Source organism: Anopheles marshallii, chromosome 2 (genome assembly GCF_943734725.1).
Source record: "Anopheles marshallii chromosome 2, idAnoMarsDA_429_01, whole genome shotgun sequence".
In the NCBI taxonomy this organism is placed as follows: domain Eukaryota; kingdom Metazoa; phylum Arthropoda; class Insecta; order Diptera; family Culicidae; genus Anopheles; species Anopheles marshallii.
This window is the reverse complement of record NC_071326.1, coordinates 8,627,865-8,649,186: the sequence shown is the minus strand read 5'-3', so window position 1 is coordinate 8,649,186 and position 21,322 is coordinate 8,627,865. Positions and strand designations below refer to the sequence as shown.

General features: G+C 45.9%; 6 protein-coding genes across 6 annotated transcripts; 4 read left to right on the top strand and 2 right to left on the bottom strand.

The window, feature by feature from the left end:
• Nucleotides 1-372: 372 nt before the first annotated feature.
• LOC128719224 (probable 18S rRNA (guanine-N(7))-methyltransferase) lies at nt 373-1,339 on the top strand. The gene is made up of 3 exons (XM_053812848.1): nt 373-411; nt 475-891; nt 959-1,339. The coding sequence occupies exons 1-3, from the start codon at nt 373-375 to the stop codon at nt 1,337-1,339; spliced, it is 837 nt and encodes a 278-aa protein (XP_053668823.1).
• Nucleotides 1,340-1,507: 168 nt separating this feature from the next.
• LOC128706730 (dnaJ homolog subfamily C member 30, mitochondrial) lies at nt 1,508-2,224 on the bottom strand. Its single transcript, XM_053801672.1, has one exon. It carries the CDS (start codon nt 2,222-2,224, stop codon nt 1,508-1,510), a length of 717 nt encoding a protein of 238 aa, XP_053657647.1.
• A 4,376-nt stretch (nt 2,225-6,600) lies between these two features.
• On the top strand, nt 6,601-9,036 carry LOC128707681 (neutral ceramidase-like). The gene is made up of 4 exons (XM_053802639.1): nt 6,601-6,673; nt 6,708-6,847; nt 6,959-7,819; nt 7,888-9,036. The coding sequence occupies exons 1-4, from the start codon at nt 6,601-6,603 to the stop codon at nt 9,034-9,036; spliced, it is 2,223 nt and encodes a 740-aa protein (XP_053658614.1).
• Nucleotides 9,037-9,855: 819 nt separating this feature from the next.
• On the top strand, nt 9,856-10,680 carry LOC128708278 (vacuolar protein sorting-associated protein 37B). Its single transcript, XM_053803239.1, has 3 exons — nt 9,856-9,969; nt 10,035-10,206; nt 10,271-10,680. Exons 1-3 carry the CDS (start codon nt 9,856-9,858, stop codon nt 10,678-10,680), a joined length of 696 nt encoding a protein of 231 aa, XP_053659214.1.
• A 576-nt stretch (nt 10,681-11,256) lies between these two features.
• LOC128708197 (uncharacterized protein C9orf85 homolog) lies at nt 11,257-11,955 on the top strand. The gene has a single exon (XM_053803158.1). It carries the CDS (start codon nt 11,257-11,259, stop codon nt 11,953-11,955), a length of 699 nt encoding a protein of 232 aa, XP_053659133.1.
• A 291-nt stretch (nt 11,956-12,246) lies between these two features.
• LOC128707641 (alpha-tocopherol transfer protein-like) lies at nt 12,247-13,266 on the bottom strand. The gene is made up of 3 exons (XM_053802599.1): nt 12,986-13,266; nt 12,555-12,915; nt 12,247-12,489 (listed from the first exon to the last, which is right to left on the bottom strand). The coding sequence occupies exons 1-3, from the start codon at nt 13,258-13,260 to the stop codon at nt 12,247-12,249; spliced, it is 879 nt and encodes a 292-aa protein (XP_053658574.1). The 5' UTR covers nt 13,261-13,266.
• Between the last annotated feature and the right edge of the window lie 8,056 nt (nt 13,267-21,322).

The window sequence follows — 21,322 nt, the reverse complement described above, 5'->3', positions numbered from 1 at the left end:
AAAAAACAGATGTTTTTTGTCGGCAAACCAACACAAACACAAGCAATTCCTGTGAGAAAATGTCAACAAACTGCTGTCATTGCTCTGCTGTCAAAAATGTTGTGAAAAATATTGCTCGAATATAATTTTATTTTACTCCATTTAAAATAAATGAAACTGCCTTGTTATCAACTTTAAATCAAATAATAAACAAAAATATTTAATAAAAATAATATTTGGTCAATTTACAAATGTAATTAATTTCATTTTACGTTACCCGTCACATTTCTATGACCGATAGGGCGTCATTAGTGCGGTGCGATCTATCTAAACAAACCACATGCGTTTCAATTCCAAAATAAAGGAGCAGAGCTACCAAATAAGTTTGTGAAAATGTCCCGGCGTCCTGAACACATCGCTCCACCGGAGATTGTAAGTGAGAAAGTAAATTTATATCTATCCAATGTACTTCATATCTCATTCATTCCATTGCAGTTCTACAACGAGGATGAAGCGAAAAAGTATACAAACAACACACGCATAATTGATATCCAGGTACAGATGTGTGAACGTGCCATCGAACTTTTGGCACTGGATCCGGACGATGATTCTCCGCAGCTAATTCTGGATATCGGTTGCGGTTCTGGACTGTCCGGTAGTGTACTCGAGGATCAGGGCCATTTTTGGATCGGGGTCGACATATCAAACCACATGCTGGACGTCGCACTTGATCGTGAAGTCGAAGGTGATCTGTTGCTCGGTGACATGGGCCAAGGAATGCCTTTTAAGGCCGGTACATTTGATGGTGCCGTATCGATTTCGGCTCTACAATGGCTCTGTAATGCGGACAAAAAATCACACGTGCCACCGAAACGGTTGTATCAGTTTTTCAGCACCCTGTTTTCGTGTTTGGTAAGTTGTAACGGCGTTCTTTGGAGTTTTCCTTATATTATAGCACTTTTTGTTTGCTTAATTGTAGACTCGCAATGCTAGGGCGGTGTTTCAGTTTTATCCTGAAAATGCAGATCAGATTGAGCTGGTGACTTCGCAAGCCATGAAAGCCGGCTTCTATGGTGGTATTGTAGTGGATTATCCCAACTCTACGAAGGCAAAGAAATACTTTCTAGTGCTGATGACAGGTGGTGTTGCTAAGCTTCCCGTGGCTCTCGGTACTGAAGAAAGTACGGCACAGATTGGATACAGTCGGAAGCAAGCGGAATACGCGAAGAAAGCTCGGGGAAAACCACTGAAAAAGTCCCGCGAATGGATATTGGCCAAGAAGGAACGCCGAAGGGAGCACGGTGAAGAAACGCGCAGAGATTCAAGATTCACGGCAAGGAAACGAAGTGGACGGTTTTGAAATATAAATCATCATCTTCATAAACTCATCAAAGAAACTTAGCCGACGTGTTGACTTTCGACTCTCGTTGCACAGGAGCCTTCTGTATATTGTTATTGTTCTAAAATATGTACAGATAAATAATACGATGACTCCAGTTTAACACAAACTGTATACCCTTTGGCCTTTTCAAGGCTCATCTTTCGTTACCGGTTTGGGAGTATCGTAGGTACCCTCTTGGAACACTATCACACAGTACACTATGCAAAAAAATAACAGCGGATATATGATGTACTCATGCTGCAAGCGGGTTTTGAAAATCTCTTCCCTCTCAGCCTTTTTCCTAAACCGCTCCTCCGCCTTTATCTTTTGGTCGAACCTCGACCCGTAATGGCTACGGGCCCACTCGTCGAAGTCGTAGATCGGTGTTCGACCCGTTGCCGTCGGAGCATGAGCCCGACTCATGCGTTTCTTATAGAACCGAGTCTGAGCATCGTCCTCAGTGTGCTCTGCTGCCTCAGTCGCTTCGCTCGCAAACTGTCGGCCGGCCGTATGTAGAATACCCTTGTCGTACAGTTTCCTCAACCGATAGTTCCCTAGGATCTCGTACGCTGCCGTGATGTCCCGGAATTTTTCGGCCGCTATTTCGCTGCCCTTGTTTTTGTCCGGATGGTACAGTTTGGACAGCTTATAGTACGCCTGCTTAATATCGTTCTGGGTCGCATTCGCTGTCACGCCTAGCGAATCGTAGTGACTTCTGCGGAACGCCGCGGAACAGCTGATCCATCGTTTCGCTGAACCGAAATATCTCAGCAGAATTGCTCGACCGACCCAACCGTTTAGCGGATGACGAGAAGGAAACATTCTAGGAAATGCATCTACTGCTGTTAACCATTTTCTATTCATTTATCTACACTACAGACCGGACCGAGACCCTTTGCGCAACTTTCAAAACACACCAAAACAGTAAATTTCCCAAAGTTATGTCATGTTTATGTAATTTGACAGCTGCTTGACAGCTGTGTTTTAAACATCGCATAAACATCGCGCGGAGGACCGCCAAACATCCGAGCACGTGGTTTAGCATGCCGTTACATTCAAATAGCGGCCGAAAAGTTAATATGTTTAAAAGTAGGTCACAACATGAAGAAAGTATGAATCTTGCTAGGATGGAAATTTTTAAATTTATATTCAGGAGTTTTAAGGGTTCAATTCATATTTTTGACACCATCTCGCCTTTCAATTGCATCGAGGCGAAGATAACCTTTTCCTTCTAAAATTAATTTTCACAATGTCTGGTCAGAAGTCAGAAAGAAGGAAAACTTGTTTTACAAACTGAAGTTAAATATATGATTAACTGGTAATAAAAATAGAAATTCACTCATAATAACACCTCTGTTGCACAACGTACCGCAGCGTGACCTTGCCTTATCACGCATGTCATTAGTGTTTATCGGTTTTAGAGCCAATTTTAGAAAACCCGTAACAAAAACCCTTAGATAACAAACTGTGATTCACAATTGAAAATAGTACTACACAGCGTACAGCGTTTAAGATAAAAAAACAAAGACAAATGTTTTATCAATTAAAGTTTATCGCAGAATGTTTTTATCGATTTTCAACCAATTACTACACATCGGTTGGTTCTCAAGGTCAATTTTTCCTTTCAATCCGAGAATATTTCTGGTCCATGTTTTGCGTGCAGTTAATGGGTCAATGGTAATATAATTAACAATATTTATTAACTACGCTCAGCTTGTGCAAACCACGGACTAGCTGGACTAATCTTATGTTTGTCCAAATATTTACCCCGCAAGTATTTAACACCCCGCATGTAGGTGACGAAGCGAAACAATAAAACTTTAATAATTAGCATCACACTTGGCAACGGATGAGCACCAATCCCCTCTTTTATCCGCAAAGCCACATCCTTTCTCTTTGCAAACGTACCGTCAAACACTCCCAAAAGAAGATCGTCTTGACCTTCGGCGCAATCAAATTACTGTTTCGATTGCATCGCTTGGGCAATGGTTTCTTGGCTTGGCTACGAATCGAGTACGGTATGATCTTCAAATTGGCCGAGATGAAGTATGCAAGCGTACGAGCAAGTTGAAAGTAAACAGCGAATTCAAGTTTTTCAATCCAAAGTGCTCACCTTCAGCTTTGCTGTGAGGCGAATAAATCTCACATTGATTTACAGCTCCGATTGCGTTTAAAAAATAACACTCCGGGTGCATATTGTTATATATCTCAAACCGGAAAGACACGGTTTTCGAAACACCGTTGAAAAATGCTAATGAAGGAATTTGGATATCAACGAGGAAGACATTCTTTATCTACGAATGTAGTTCTACGACGCTAACGGTTGTGATACGAAACGGAACCGTTAACCGGTTGATGCATCTTCCTACACTCTACCAAGGTTAGTCTTTAGTAGAGCGACCTCCCACCTAGCACGGGCATCTTCAAGGAAGGATAAACAAACAAGGAAGCAAGCAAGATCAAGATAAGCGCACGCATTCGTGGAGCCACGCGTTGAACTTTAGGCATGTCTCATTCGGGTGTTTGCATTGAGCGATCGTAGGTCAACGCGTGGTGGAGCCCTTGCCGGCTGACGGGTCGCAAGGTAGGGCAGTTTTGCCGGTCGACCACCACGGTAAGAAGGTACGCGTACCGATACGCTGGAGAGAGAGAGCAAAAAATCAATATCTCCCCGATTGCCTCGGGGAGCATATACTCCTTTGCCGCACGTTGGACACGCAGCTCGAGGACGGCAGCGAGTGTTTAAATTGACCCTCGTGCGGTGGCGCTTGAAGCTGGATGGAAAATGAACGTTGGGGAAAGAAGAAAGAACCATGAAAAGAAGCTCCCAGCGGGTGATCAAATATTCATGCTGCGTACGGATGCGGACAGGCGGGAGATGTCTCGATTGTGTGGCGTTCAATCGTTTAAAATTAAGTGTCATTACTGTGCACTCCACTCCACGAGGTGTCTCTGCACGCACCGTGGAGTGGAATTTGACCAGTTTCGCTTTGGCACGAGATTGCATGGGAGTTTCGAGAACACACGAACGAGTTCCAGTGTCTGTTTTAGAAAAAAAATAACCGCCCCGGTGCACCAATTTGGCATGCCTCAATTATTTTCAAACCATCTACCTTTGACGCGTCCGAGGAGGTCGTTTGCTGATGTTGGGTACGGCACATTACGGAACTTCTTGGTCCACTCCGTTGCAACATAAAGGTAAACCACCTGTTGATCATTGAGATCTCCACGCGAGCGAAAGACAGAAAAGGAGTAGGGGGGAGGACGCTTTAGCTTATTCGTTAGTTAAAAGCTTCCGCAAGAACGTGATTTGCGCAGGAGTGGTGAGCAAAATACGTATCTTCGTGTCAAGGTCGCGATACTCGATTCGCGCACTTCCCTTTGTTTTCTTCTGCGCGCTTCCACTATTCGTCATCGTAAACATCGATCGAGTTCCCGAGTGATTATTAACCTTTTTCCCTCTCTCTCTCTTTCTTTCTTCACGTTTTATCACACACACGCACACACACACACACACACACACAGTGACTGGTAGTATCTCGGAGTCGCTTTGTTTTTGAGGAAAGGTTTTTGCGATAAAAAAAAACACGATCCCGATTAGTTGCTGTCCCTTCACACGATACGCAATACGCACATTCTGATATCAAAGACTCGCCGTATCTGTATCGGTAACTCGTCGCATACACTGCCACCACACATCCGCTAGGTGGTCGACAGAAAGAAAAAAGGAGTAACGACACCGCGTACCAGCACACCAACAAAGAACAGCACACGGACACGCAGCAAAACGAGAACGAGCGCAGTGCGCGAGTGAGTGCGAGCGCGGCCGGAGGAAGCTTCGGGCGAGAAGCGAAAGTCCATGCGGGGACGGTCGCAACGACGCGACGGTAAGTACGCCGTTTGCGCGGTCAGGGCAAGTCAGTTTGGCTCGGCAGTTCGGTTGAAGAGAACGTGGTTCTGAGAGCGGCCCCGGATCGTCGGAGACGCGATCGTTGATGCTGCGCAGAGAAACAATAAACAAGCGCGAAAGGCCGTGCGTGCATCGTTTGTTTTTGCGTACGTCGCGTTCTGTTGTGCTTCCGTACGCGGAATTGCGCGATGTTTTGAGTACGTTTAATGTGCGGTGCATCTGTTTACGTCTCGGCGGGTCACCTCTCCGTCAGCTGGAGAGTACGCAATTGCTGAAAAGGTTACAAGAAGGGTGTTTTAGCGGTTTCTCTTGCTGCTTTAGTTCATCGCGGAAATCCTCGCCATACATTGCGCACAACTTCGCGCTGCTGTGGCACATCCGAGGGTGAATCATATCGAGGGAAAATAAAGTGTATCATGTAAATAGTAAACCGTTATCGTTTGATTGTGTGTGTGTGTCACTGGTAGTGAGGAAAGCCAGCAAAGAAGCCCCGCGAGAGAAATCTCCCCGTAAAGCTGAACGAATAACTTCGCGATCGAAGCAACCTTCTCTTGGCACGCTGAAAAAGGAACGGGCGAGTGCAGTGCAGTGTGTCGCACTTGTGAGTGCGCTGCCACAAACTAAATTGTCAAGTGCAGCAAGCGCAAATCGCCAACGTTCGCTGGGCATCGGCGCGTACCATGCGAAATCACTAGTTCGATACCGTGTGAAGGGGCGGATTAATGAAATTATAAGTGCGTGTACTTCAAAATTATCAGTGTCGACCTTCCCGACCGTGCGGGGGATTTTGAGTTGAAAGTACAAAAACAAAGGCCAAACAAACAAAACCGAAAAGAGCGAACAAAAAAAACAGAACGACGAATCAAACTGATATCGTATCGCGAAACAAAAGCCACATGACTTGCAGCCGATCCGATCCGGAAGCTCGGTTTCAATTGTGCAGTTTCGGTACGGAGTTGCACACCCTGATCGGCGATTAACCTAATTTCTGCTCAATCATCCAATAACTGGCAGGTGTTTTTTTGTTGTTGTTGTTGTTTGTGATAAGACCAGACCAGAGACCCTAAGGAAAGGTAACATCGAATCTTTGATATCTAATCTAATCGTTCGCCCGTGTATTTCGCACCCATTTTCCGAGCTCCGTTCTCATGTGGGTTCGCCCTATTTCTCCGGTTTTGCTATTCTGCAGTTCCTACCGCACTTTGCGCAAGTGGTCGAAGCGTGGTGGAGCGGACGACAACGGGGATCGATCTGGGTCCGGCCGCATATCTAGTCGGCTTATCGCGAACCGTGTGCTGTGAATATAGCCGTCACAGGCAGCATCGCGCTTATGCTGAGCACGTACTCACGGGTGTCGCTGGTTAAAAAAAAAAAAGTGCTAGACATCTTCCGCATCAGCGAAGGCGATCGGTCCCCGCAGTTGGCGAAGGTTCGAAGACGCGACGATGCGTTCGTTCGGTGCTTTGTTCTACACCCTAACGGTGGTTGTGGCGGTGCTGGGGTTCGATGTTGCCGCATCGTACCGGCTGGGCGTCGGAAGGGCGGACTGTACTGGACCTCCGGTTGAGATCGGATTTGTAAGTGTGGCACAGCACAGGTGCCTCGTAAAACGTGTGCGCGCCTGCTGCATGAATGATTCATTTCCGTGTGTGCTTATTTGGTTGCGTTTTTTGTTCTCCCCCTTCTAGATGGGGTACGGTGAGTTTTCCCAGCGGGGGCAAGGCATTCATCTGCGCCAGTATGCACGTGCGTTCATCTTCGAGGATGATGACCAGGCCCGGGTCGTGTTCGTCAGTGCGGATGCCGGCATGATGGGGCACGCGGTCAAGCGTGACGTGCTGAACCTGTTGAAGGCGCGGTACGGTGCGATGTACCGATTCGAAAACGTGGTGTTGAGCGGGTCGCACAGCCACAGCGTACCGTCCGGCTTCCTGATGTCGTACCTGTACGATATCGCTTCGCTGGGCTTTGTGCCGCAGAACTTTGACGCGCTGGTGGAAGGCATTACGCTCGCGATTGTACGCGCCCATGAGGGCATGCGGGCGGGTCGCGTGTTCCTGTCGGAGACCTCCGTTAGCGAGGCGAATATTAATCGCAGCCCGAGCGCGTACGAGAACAATCCCCGGTGGGAGCGGGACCAGTATCGGGACTACACCGACAAGCGGTTGGTCCAGCTGCGGTTGGTCGATGAGGCGGGCCATCTGTTCGGTGCCATCAACTGGTTCGCCGTCCATCCGACGTCGATGAACAAGACGAACCGGTACGTTTCGAGTGACAACGTGGGGTACGCTTCGGTGCTGCTGGAGCTCGACCGGAACGGAGTGCGGGTGCCGGGCCGGGGCGAGTTCGTGGGGTCGTTCGCGTCGACTAATCTTGGAGATGCGTCACCCAACATTATGGGACCAAAGTGTGAGAAGACCGGATTGCCGTGCGATATGTTGACGTCCTCCTGTCCGACCGGAGCAGGGGCTTGTATTGCGTCTGGCCCCGGCAAGGATATGTTCGAGAGTACGAAGATCATCGGTACGCGACTTTACGATGCAGCGATTGTAAGTATTGACCTTTCGGCAGACATTGTGACTCATCTCTAACCCTACTTGTTGTCTCAATTCCACAGAAACTCCTCAAAGCAAATGGTGGTCGGGAAGTGAAGGGTCCGATCAAGTTTGCCCATCAGTTTATCGACATGACTGAGATGAAGGTCCCGTACGTAAACCCAACCACGGGCGAGTCAGAGACGGTCCACGGGTGCTATCCGGCGATGGGATACAGCTTTGGTGCTGGTACAACCGATGGTCCAGGGGCGTTCGATTTCCGACAAGCCACCCTGACCGATTCGACCTTCTGGAACACGGCCCGGGACATCCTGGCCGAGCCTACGCCGGAGGACAAAAAATGTCAAGCCCCAAAGCCCATCCTAATTGCCAGCGGGCGGGCCAAGTTTTCCTACGAGGTGCAACCAAAGATTGTCCCCACGCAGATACTGCTGGTTGGAGATCTTGCCATTGCAGCGGTGCCGGCCGAATTTACGACCATGTCCGGGCGGAGACTGCGGGCGGCCGTACGGGAAGCTGCGCTAGAGGCGGCCAACCAGGAGATCACGGTCGTTGTGGCGGGCCTGTCCAACATGTACACCAGCTATGTGGCGACACCGGAAGAGTACGCTATCCAGCGTTATGAAGGTGCCTCCACACTGTACGGGCCGCACACACTCACCATCTATCTGGAGCAGTTCCGCAAGCTGATGCGTTCGCTTGCCCACGGTGAAACAGTCGCGCCCGGCCCAATGCCACCGTTCGAGGATGACAAACAGATCACGCTGTCGACGGGCGTTGTGTTCGACGGACATCCGTTCGGCTGGTACTTTGGAGATTGTAAGGTGCAGCCCAAAGAATCACCCTACCATCGGGGTGATGTAGTGCGGGTTATGTTTATAGCGGGCAATCCACGCAACAATCTAATGCACGAAAGGTCGTACTTTACCGTGGAACGGCTGAAGCCCGAGTATGAGGAAACCAACAGCGTGGAGCACCATCGCAGCCGCGACGAGTGGGAAGTGATTGCGACCGATGCGAACTGGGAAACGAAGTTCAAGTGGCACCGTCGTTCGACACTGTTTGCGTACAGCGACATCGAGCTGGAGTGGGAAATAGCGGATCAGATCGAACCGGGTACGTACCGGATACAGCATTTCGGTTACTGGCGATACATTCTGGGAGGCATTTACCCGTACAACGGCACGTCAAGGAATTTTATCGTGGAATGAGTCGGTCGTGAAAGAAGATTTCTAAGGTGCCAAATCTAGACAGTAGCAAAATCCTTCCTGCAATTCACTGCACCTGGTAGACAGGTGCAGTGTGCTCAACAGAGGTAGTATTAGTTGAAAGTATACTTTACATTTTGGGGTTTTTTTCGGGGTAGAATACAATGTGTGTGACATCAATCGCAAGCACAAACTTTAAGGTTTAATCGTACTATGATATTCATACCAAAAAAGAGCATGATTTCGTATAACGCCATTCTTTGTAAAAGGAAACAAAACAATAACTTGCTTATTTGCATATTCAACGCTTTGATAATGTGATCATCAACCGACAAGAGTGAGCGTTAACTTTTATACCTTAGTTAGTGTAATAATGAAATAAAACGTGCTGTGTACTATAAGATATAAAGCGTCAATAAAGTGTGCTGAAAAGCGTAATTTGTTGTCTATAATTTTTGTATAATAAACTGAAAATATTCGGAAACTCATTGAACGCATGTAAATTGGACTGTTTGATTTTGCGCTACAACTGTCCCACGCGTTGCGTTGCTCGAAACGAGCTGCTCAACGCGCACTGCTCGACACTTTGAGAGAAATTCGAAAATTCTTCACGAACGTCAGTTAGGATGGCCTCGAGAGTTCCACCCGTGTGCAGCCCTTGTCATCGCTAACTCAAAACAAAAGTGCAAAAGGAAAAACAAAGCACATTCACGGTCAAAGTTTGGTCGTTTTCGGTTCCCCAGCGCGCGTCTCATCCTTTTTGCATCGGATTTGTTGCTGGTGTTGTTCAACCAGCGCCATCTTTCACTGCGCTAGCACAAAATGTATCAGCCGTATCTACAGCAAGCCGTCCAATCGCTCCAGGGGCTTAGCTCGGATGAGCTGAGGGATCTGCTGGCGGACGACGAGAAGCTGGACGAACGGGTTAACGAAGCGGTAGGACGACGTGGGTGTGACTCATCTTCGCCACTTGATAACTATCTCATCCTATCGCACCACAGGTTCAATCACTAGAATCCTCAAAGGATTTGATTATTGCCGAAAACCGAAGCCTCGCAGAGAAAAACTTGAACTTTGAACCAAAGATGGTCGAGCAGCGATCGCGGGTGCAGGAACTGGCCGATGAGTGCCGTGCGCTGGGTGAATCCGTGAAGGAAAAGTCGACCCAACTGTGTAAGTGGGAATTTTCTCAACCAACAGTAAGCAACCAACTAATAAATTAATGTCTATACTTCAGCTACAAAATCCGAATCAAACAATGCTGAGACAGTGCTGGCACTGTTGCAAGCGGCCGCAGCAGAAACCGAAGAGGAATCGGAAAGCATTGTAAAACGGCTGCTCGATAGCGAACTACCAGTGGATGCTTACTTAGAGCAGTTTATGAACAGCCGCAAACTGATGCACAGTCGAAAGCTGAAGGCGGAGAAGATGACCGAGCTGCTGCGTAGCAACAGACACACTACTCAACGGTTTGATGCAGGGTATGGTCCGGCCTCGATGCCCTACCCATCGTCAAACAATTCCGTGCCCGGTGGTTTCTACGTCCCACCGGGAATGACAACCTCAAGCACCACTGCTGTGCCCTATCCGGTGGGGCCTCCGTCGATGCCGATGCCAACCGTCATGTTCCGACCTCCACAATTCTAGAGGAAAGCTTTTTCGTATGCCTTTACCATTACTGTCTCTGTACTGATGTGTGAAGTTGAATCCCTTGGCTCGACCGGATGAGGAACTTTGCAAAAGGTTGGAGGGGGTGAGCCATTGAACAAACGCTTTATTGATTGTTCTAAACGCTCAACGAAGATTAGGGCCATATAAGCTTCTACAGATAGGTTGCCACTATGACACTATGAATGAAGAGTTTAATTTGTTAAGTTAAAACGATAACGGTGCAAAGTGATCGATTTGCGACGAGAGTTTGTGCCTGCTGAAAACGGGCTGAAGCGTGTGCAGAAAGTAAATATATCAGCGAAACGTTACGACAAAGAGTGTAAACATTCAAATATTGCATTATTCATTCATTTCTTTATCCTCGTTTCTATGAGTTTTATAAAAACTTTGAAAGAAATATCGGAATGAAAATTCGGTCCCCCGAAGCTACAACCCTGACTTCAACTGTCAACGGTAAATGTCAAACGCACCTCGAATGGATTGTAAACAAACACACGTTGCCGACTCGCAACGATTGGTAAAATCCGTGTTCCGTTGTAAAAACGCGTGAAAATGAGTTCGAAAAGAGGTGATACACGTCGTACGCGAGCTCAAAAGCATCAAAACTCATACGCATTTAAGAACAATCTGCACGATAAGCACACACCGCTAATAAAGCTCATCACCAACCTAAACGTGTGCGAAGTTTGTGAACACTGCAAGAGCATCATCGACTGGAAGATCAAATACCGCAAGTACAAACCGCTAACACAGCCCAAATCGTGCAGTAAATGTGGAGAACGGAAAGTGAAGCGTGCCTACCATGTAATCTGTCGCGAGTGTGCCCTTGCGAGCCGTTGCTGCGCAAAATGTCTAAAGTCGGCGGACGAAGCCAGTATCATTCCGCCGGAACCGACGGAACAGGAACAGGTGAAACTGAAGGCAGAGATGGATCAGCTGATAAAGTCGCTCTCCGAACGAAAACGGCGAACGTTCCTACGGTACATGAACCGTGGCCAGAAGAAAAAGCAAAAGGGTGCCGGTGCGGAAGAGTACGATTCGGATGAGGACGAAAACGAGGGCCGAAAGAAAAAGTCGATCGACGAGATGCCTCGTACGAGGGAAGAATTGCTACAGAAAATCGAACAGCTTAAGCTGGCTTCCGGAAAGGATGACGGGAACGAAGACGATGAAGACGGTTTCAGCAGCGACGATGAAGATTACGAAGACTTCAGCGATGAGGATTATTCCAAATGTTCCGACACAAAATAAATACACCTTTTGCAATGGAAAGTGTTTTTTTGTAAGAAAAATATGCTTTATTTATCACGTTAAACAATATAAAGCAGTGATGGAAGATGTATGGTATTGGTCCTTAAAAATACAGGTATATAAAAGCACACCGATTAGTTTGTGGAACATCCTTATCCCCAGTTTTGTAGATAGTTTGGCTTCCGTCAGCTCTGGAATGCTGATCGCTTTTGCACAGACTATTTGCTATCACATCGAAGTACAACATTAAGCATAAGCTTTGCAAGTACGGCCAACCGAATCGCGATCGTGTTAGTCTATCGACAGGGATTTCATCATGCGATCGGTCGATTCCTCAATGATGGCTGCATCCGGATTACGTTGACGTTCTTCGGCGAGGAAGTAGGGTCTCTGCTTTTCGAACTCCTTCAAATGGTCCTGATGTAGTTCATCGATTGACTTCAAATCGCCGCCCAGATCGGACGGTAATCCACTTTTCGGTATCCATTCTTCGTAGAACGGTTGCATGTTTTCGTTCGATGTGTGCAGATAGAGCTGAAAGAACAGATACATAAAAGTATTAAATTATGATGTCAAAATAGTCCTGGGTTCGTCCTTACCATGTTTAAGATTTCCGCATGAATAAACGGTTTGATGATGTAGAGAATTTTGTCAAAGAAGGAAACCACATTCATCACGTGTATCGCTTTCAATTTGGCCGGTAAACCATCCTGAAGGTAGTTGAAGAACTTTCGCACCGAGCTGATGTTGATGCGGGTAAGATGCATCAAGCCAACGTTTTTCATGTCAAACAGGAAAATGATTCCCGGCCGTGGTCCCTGATTGTAGAGACAGGAGTCGATGGTCATGAAGTACGTCTTGATCGCTTCGTCAAAGTGATAGTTGGAGGAACGTGAATTTTTCAAACGATGAAACACCACCGAATATCCGCTGGGCGTCGTTGGAAGCGGAAAATAATCTCTGCAAGAAAGATGCACTTTGGTTGAATAATATGTCTCCTAGGCTCGAGAGACGTCCAACAAATACGTACTGATTTTGTAGACATTGCTGAATAGCCGCACTCTGTGGATCTCGATTGTTAAACAGCTCCGGCCCGTTCTTTCGTGCTTCGTAGTAAATTTTTAACACTTTTCGCGTTTCATCGATATTCTTATCGCACGCATCCAAGAAGCAGGCCAACTGTTTGTCAGTGATCGTTGCTGGTACACCTTCGACCGGTGGATGGCGCAACGCTTTCAAATCCTCCCGGGACAGACCTTCCCGCTCCAGTGCCTCCACCAAGTCGAAGCCCAAATCGTGCTCCATTATGGTAGTTGGTGGTAATAAAGCTGCAAGTGGGCGGTCTATTATCTACGATGAGGGAAAATGTGTTGCAAAGAAAAATAATAAATCAATTTATAGCTTGGCGATTGCAGGCCACACAAGATGCCTTGTTAAGGGACAATCCTTGGAGTCCTCGGAGTTATAGAACTAAGGCTTTCTAATTGCTAATAATTGGTTGCGAAGGACGCCACTGGCGAATAGATTGTTTGGCAATAGACATTTTCTTTACACTCCGAATCCTATGAACATTACAGCCCATTCATAAAACGCGGTCAGCGGAACGCAAGTATCGGGTGGCAGACTGGCGATTAAAAATAATGACGATTTATTGATCATCCGCGTACATCTACACCGTCCAAGGGCTGAGTTTACGCAGCAGAACGAAGCCTTGTAGCTGGAAAAAGTTGTGCAATAAAGCAACCATAAACTATATCCATGTCCATGATCGATTAGCATAGTCGTCGGTGTTTAGTGTCTCGCTAGATCGCAACTTTAGCCGCTTGCGCAGCAGAACCCGCCATGTTTGTTGCTTAAAGTTCAAACGGATACAACAACCCTAGCCAGCGCACTGAGCAGCAAGTAATTGTCCGGCTGTCTAATCACTTCCTTTGCATCGTTCATACCGCACCTGACGACCATCGGCGTGTCGGTGTCGAGAATCGTATTATCAGTGTGAAAATAATTACAAATGCAAATGAAAAAAAAAAAAACATCAGGGGGACACATAGCACACTCTAAAAGCTAAACAACGGAACGATCAAGTTCAGGTCACCAAGTCATCCAGCCACAAGGTGTCTCGGGGAATTATACAAAAGGGGTCGACTCAACATTGTTCCACGTGGGATTGACGCCGGTTACAGTGATTAGACGTCACATGCGCACTAGTGGAAGGTTTTGTTAGCGCTTCCTGCAAAACGTAATCAAACAAATCACACCTCTTTTGGATTTGAGGGAAGCATTATCCACTTCCAGATAACCCCAATTGTTGATTTACGCTGAACGGTGGCTAGGTTTAATGGCAGTTAGTACCGTTGAAATGTGGTTAGTGAACTTTAACAATCTCGTGAAATACAATCGTGAAAGACTTGAACAAGTACGGTTGTGATGTTGAAGGCAATGTCAACAATATTACAGCAGGGCATTATTAATTTTTTAAGTGGAGTCTTTAGTACTAGAATTATTGCTGTTGAATTTTGAAGAGATCTACATGAAGTTGGAGATTTTATCTGAAGTTAAAGCAAAAGCTTTGGAGCATTTGTCAAAATGGCCATTCTTTTAAAACAATAGGCGTTCGACATAAGTAGGCTAATGTACGAACCATATTCAACGTGTGTTTGTTCCAACTTCTGTCAAAATTGCCGTGAAAAAAACCCCAAAGCATCGCCGATTCGAACGATTGTAAACACTTGGGACGTAAAAATTGAATAAAACAACAAACTAATGTTGACGCACGTGTTCCCATATAGCCATACAGTGGACAAACACAAACAACCGCGCAAACGATCGTTTCGAAGAGTGTTAGCTTTTCGAAACAATGCCAGAAGAAATAACACTTTCATTCGAGCAAAATCTCAGAATACTTGAAGTGCCTTCTCCACGAACTATTGGTGAGCCATTTGCTCGGTGTGATCGTTGTAACAGAACAACCGGTTCTACCGGTAGCCCTTCGTGTGCTTACGCAAAAAAACACCGCAAAAGCAACACCTTAATGGCGTCAAGTTGCCTGCCATTTTGCAACACAAACGGCTAACTATCTAAAACCCTCGGCGAGATAACTAAAACCGCGCTTCATTTCGCAGAAAAAAACAGTTATGCAACATGGCTGCCATTATGCTAGATCTCTCTCGCTCGAAAAAAAAACCGGTCGTCAACCTGATCAGCTGGGTTGGTCATAGTGTTTCAGCATGGTTCACCTTTACGGTTAGGATGCTGTGGCTTTTTCTAACGAAATGTGTCAGCACGACCGAGAGGAGTTGTTGATTTTACAATTTTCACACATATTTTGGGTACCATTTCGCCACTTTTGTGTTGTTTAAACGTTGTTTGTTGTACGCGTTCGGGGTGGGTTTGTTTGGTTTGCAAGTAGCGAAACACTGGACACACAAACGGGGTTGTGCGGGAACGATAGCTTCGACCAGCTGGAGTTAAAGCGAGTGAAAACTATCACTTTCCGTTGGCCCACTTACGGTGCGGGCACACGTCGCGTCGTGCGATTACCTTGGTTGCATAAAAAAGCAGGCTTTGGAGAATGACTTCGTAAGCGTTAGACACAAGTCATTCGAAATAACGTCCTATTCCAGCATTCAGATTGACGAATGACGAATCACAGGTCATGAGGAAGCGAATTCTGAAGATTATCTTGATAGCGTTCGAGTGAGGTACTTTGGTGGAGTTTAATGAACGTGGGCTCTCAAGCGCAACATGTGAATGTTTCATATGCATGAAGAATTAAGTAGTTTGATATTGAAAAAAATCCACACAGATATTAGTCAACCATGCATGTTTTGTTCGTTCAAATACGCTGCGTTCGTTTCGAAACCAAAGAGCCGAAAGAATTCCATTGGAATTAAAGTCCCTTTGCGCCATATCAACAACCACACTCACGTTGAAACTGATGAGCCGAAACCGTTCTACACAAAACCCTTTCACCATCAATCGATTTTTAAACCGGTTGCAAGCTGTGTTTGTTGTGTTGCTTTATTAATATGACTCGCAGCATAAAACCAATGCTACTGGAGCACCTACCGCGTTCGCTTCACGTTCGTTTCTTTTTTTTCTGAGTGCCGATAAGGTAAACTAACCGTGCAAAGAGAGAATAAACAAAAACATCTAAAGCGCTCATAGAACGAGGTCCGAAAGCATTTTCCATTTCACCGGTCGGGAAAACAGATTGCACCCACGTAAACATCGCGCCAAAACACGCACGCTCACAACATTCGCACACGAATTGTAAAAAAGCGCATTTCGAAAGCGCATTTCGAAGTTCTGCCAAGTTCTGGACGACGCTATTCGAAACGGGGAGAATTTCGGCACACCGTGTGGAGGATTCAATCTGGTGCTGCACCGAAGGTGCGCACATCTCGTGACGAGGAAATTCCCGCAAAACAAAGCACAACCGAGACGCGGCCTGAGGTGCACGTCGGAGCGGGTGCGATTTTTCGCGATATTTTTAGCAAAACCGAACCGACACATCGAACACCGCTTCTCCGCGTGGCATCCCCTTCCGTGCAGGTTTTCCCTGTGCCAGAACGAAGCATTGATATTTCGCGTCATTCCGGTGCGACATGAATGTCGTCTGCTGGGGGTGAAGATTGTCTGGGAAATGGTGCAGTGTCTGCGGTTAACCGCAGAGTCGCTTCGTTATGCCCGCAATAAGCCGACTGACATGGCGGTACATGACATAATAGTAATCTGCCCCTGGGACGCTCGGACTTGGGAAAGCTTCGCCAATGTTAAAAGAACGCACACTCACACATTCACTCACACACCTTTGCTAGAAACGGGAAGATGAATCAGTGAAACACCGTATCAACGCCTGCAGAGACCGTACCGTGCCGCGCGAGAGTTGAAACCGAACTGAGTTTAACGATCGATAGGCAGGAGCACGCACACCCGTCACACCCGTCCGACAAATGCAGTTCGGGTCGTGCTGTTGGAAGCAGAATTTCCACCTCCCTGTCGGTGGGTGGGGGGTCTTGTTGCGCTTCGAGGTCAGCTGTTTTTGCCGGTTTGCCCTTTTTTTTTTTGGTCAAAGACCCATTCCACCGTTTGTTCCGGAAGGATATGCGGATCGACATTGAACCCCGTGGTGGGGGAGTCTTGCACAGGGGAATTGTATCCTTTAACCACACATCCCCCGGGGTTCGGGGCAAGGTTGTTTTATCCCCCATTGGCGAACCATGTGCTGGAAGGTCTTGACAACACCAACATCAAATCACACGAGGGATTGCTGTCGAGTTTCTTATTTATCTGGTTAATCTGATGAGTGGCGACGTTTTCCATCCAAGTCTAGTATTGCTGCTCAACAGCATTGAAGACTTCATTAGTTTTATAGCCACTCGTGAATGGCAGTGTGTGCAATATGCTACAGCGACAGTGCATAGAGGTCGGAGCTGAAAAGTGCATGGCCCGCTTAATGGCGCTCTCCGTACTAGTAAGCGACTCGGCAGCGTGTTGCTGCAAAATTGATGGTTTCGTCACAGTTAATCGGTGCCTATTTTATGCCTTTCATGCGGATGTCGGCTCGCAAGCTGGTTGTAATATTCAAATACAGCGTTGGAAATTAATTTCGCTTTATATTAGTTGTTCAATAAAGAAAAATATCAAATTAAACGCTTTATTAGAATTTTGAACTTGTACTGATCCAATCGTTTGCCAATCAATCTTTGTCGCTCTATCTAAACATCCCACTCGGCAGTCAGCTACGGTGGCGGGATTGTTATGAATCGCTCAATAAACCAGATACAGAACGGAACTGCCATAAAAATGCGCATCACGTACAGCAGCTAAGCGTCACGTTCGGTACGCAAAATGAGGAAGCAATACAATAGAAATAAACCCAAATTCATACCAAGCAGGCAAGCGAACCACCGTTCCTATCAACGTATTCTTCAGCTCTTTAAAAATATTCCAGGGACGAAGTTTTTTTCTCTCGGTTTTAATTAAAAATCAACAAATTACTGATATGTATGAAATGTATTACTGTAACAAATTTGTTTCGAGGGCGGTACCGGAAACGTTTTACAGCTCAATCGAGCTTTTGATATTTGTTGCTACCATCAACAACAAAAGCCTGTTCTGCAGGTGCATCTCTGAGCGGTTGCCACAGGCATTCATAATGAGCGCCCAATTTTCCGGTCACTAACAGGTTTCAAGCCAACCGTTGTTATCTTCGCACTTGCGGTAAGCTGCTTGTTTCAGTATTGTAGGTAATGTTTTAGAATTATTTATGTTTACTATTCCTCCGTGAGTACATTATGCAAAGAAAAATCATCACAATTAGTATTTGTTTGATTTCGAATTGCTGGATTATGCTTTATTAGTCAACAAAATTGATTCTATCGACAGTAGCGGATCAAACTCACCACAAACCGTTTGCAGATTGCATACCTTCCGGCGGATTTCTCGATTTGCTTAGAAATTTGCTACTACAGTGTCTGACGTTGAATTAAAACTGTTCGCAATGTGTTCTTAAAGTACTTTGGTTAACATTTACCACGAACTTAACATAGGTGACAGGTTGTTTACTAAGAAATGTGTTTACTGTATTGAAGAAAGAAGATATTATTTTATTAACTTTAATTAAAAGTTAACATAAAAACACAAAATTAAAAAAAATATATATTTTATTAAAACTTGAACTAAAGTTACAATTTTGCAAATACTGGTTTCCACATGCAGAACAATCGTGCAATTCAAGTTCAATGATTGCCAGATAGCTTCCGAAGCTTTCGTTAATACTACCGTTTGGACCAAATGGGGCAATAAAAGCACAAACAATGAAAACCCAAATACACACCCCAAAACAAAACAACAACAACGAACCTTTAACGTCTGTATCATCATCGTAATCGATTTGGTCACCGCACAGAACAAAGCACCATCCCTTGCAGCTACTTCCTCCAGCCAACTACGCAAACGAGAATAGTTTTCTTTCGCCAACAAGGCTCCTCTCGCAACCTTCCATTTTTGTTGTTGTTGCAAGTTTTGGAAGATCGTGTAAGCTTTCTCACCCCCATTACGGTTGGCCTTTTGCCCCCGATTTGTTTTTTTTCTTCATGCGTGGTTGAAACCGAAAACCGAAAAGGAAGCGCAATCGACCGACGAAGGTCAATTAAAATTGTTAATTGATGTTAATTGTTCGATCAACATTGTTCTCGGCCGGCGATAAACTTTTTACTGCCCTGGGTGAGCTTTGCGGTGCATGAGAAAAGCGTACAAGCGCTGGCAAGCGATGGAGGGAGGGAGGGAGGTTAAGGTTGGTCAATTTCAGTCCTGCCAGCTGGTGCTTTCTTCAGGCGGCATTGAATGAGGTACCGACCCGCTGATGGTTGGATCGGACTCGTTTCGGAGGGTAGTTGAAATTGTACGAACCGGAACAGTAATATTCACAGCAACCGTGTCACGTCACGACATCGAATTTTATTGCCGACCCGTCAAAGAGACTGAACCGTGATTTTGCGTGGAAATCAGCCCGTACAATCAATCGATAGCATGGAGTGTCTGTAGCGTATTTAAACAAAATGGTTCAACCCGTAATTCGAAAAATTTAATTAACTAGAAATAAACCGATTCAACGGAAATAGTCCTAATCGATAGTAATAAAGCAGAAAATGCATCGGGCTTTAATTTATTCGCCTTTCGTGATGTTTGATGTCGCGTGTGCGAATTCGATAGCGTGATATGATATGGCGAGACGCATTGGGGGCTTCTTCTACATTGCAAACGGTATGGTGTGAGTGCCACGTGGAATGATAATAACGAGCATTCGCGCTAAATTGCACCATTACACCTTCTGCACACCTTTTTCGTACGATTAGCTGCGGATGAAGAAAACACATTAGGCGATGGTCTCATAAAATCATCGCTTGATGAAGGGGAAAATTATAGAATCTCTTACGCAAAACATTACAAGAAATGTGTTCGGTACAAGCAATGAAAAAGGAAGAGACTTTTAAAAAGGAATTGGAAAGACTTGATTCAACAAACACAACGAACCCTTCGTACCGATTGCTCCACAGCTCATCTTATACACCAGCGCTTGTCAACTGCATTCGTGTGTTGCATAGGCTGCAGCTTCTGTTTTCGCCGAAGCTGTCGCGTGACGATGATAAAATAATAACACGATTCGAGTCCATCGACACACACAGCCACAGTCCCGTAGCATTCCACCACACACAGTGTCAAGATGTATCGTGCGGCTCCCAACAGGTAAAGAGCAACGCATTCGCAACGAGCGTCCATCTCGTGCCATAGCTTCCAGCCCCGTTTTCCCTTTCCTGAACCCAGCCACACAAACAAACAGAAACGAGCTTTCATGCGGTGGGCTTCTTGAACGGTTCTCCAACCATTTCCCCACTCGCCGTCCGGGCGGCAGCAGCAGCAAAAAAAAAAAACCGCAAAACGACTCTGCGTTTGCGTGAACCGATCAGCCTCGACGCAGTTTGTTCGTGCTCAGCAGCGAAGCAACATCGTGCTGTAGCGTCGCGTTCGGATCATTTATTGTGCGCGTGTTTCAGGTGTATGTTTCTGTTGCTTTTGCCACACGCTTGACGCTGTTTTGTTGTGCTGCTGGAATTTGCTTCCCGTGTGTTATGCTTGTAAGTAAGGGTTTCAGTGTTAAGCGCCGACATCGGCGGGATTCGTTAGACCGTGGAGAAAATCAAACCGAAGAGTGGCTGTGTGTGTGTGTGCGCTAGTGTCTGCGAGGAAAAGTGTCATCCGTACGGTACGCTTTCTCCATTGCGATGCAATTGCGAAGCGGGAAAAGTGCATCTCAAAACTGATCCGCTCGTCGGACAAACCGTTGTTGACAGCGGTGTTGACAGTGAGGTGCTCAAGGGTGGATAAATTATTGGCTGAATTGGCTGCTCGTGGCAAATAAACTGCAAAATCGTGAATAGTGGATGATAGTTTTAAAAAGGTCCGATTGCATCGTAAGATAAAATGTGCAAGTGATGCAATGTTATAATGTGCTAAAGTTGTTCCCTAAAATATACAAAAACAATTGCAATCCCACTGGTTAGTGAAGGTAACAAAATTCCACTTGACGGTAAATAAATGACAGACATTTATTGATTGCATAAAGTAAATGTTATTGAAAACAAAAGATACCAAACCCCTTCATTCGGCATTCCCCACAGCGACCATCGGCGTCTGACAATATTTATCTACATTCCACCCAATTGAAACAGTGGCTACATACAATGCACTTTTGGTGAATGGCTCGTCAAAAAGCGAAAGTGAATGCAAGTGAAAACATGAAACCTTGTTTTCAGCCTGCAAATGCGAAGAAAATTTGCTTTCCTTACGCGATTTGCGTTGG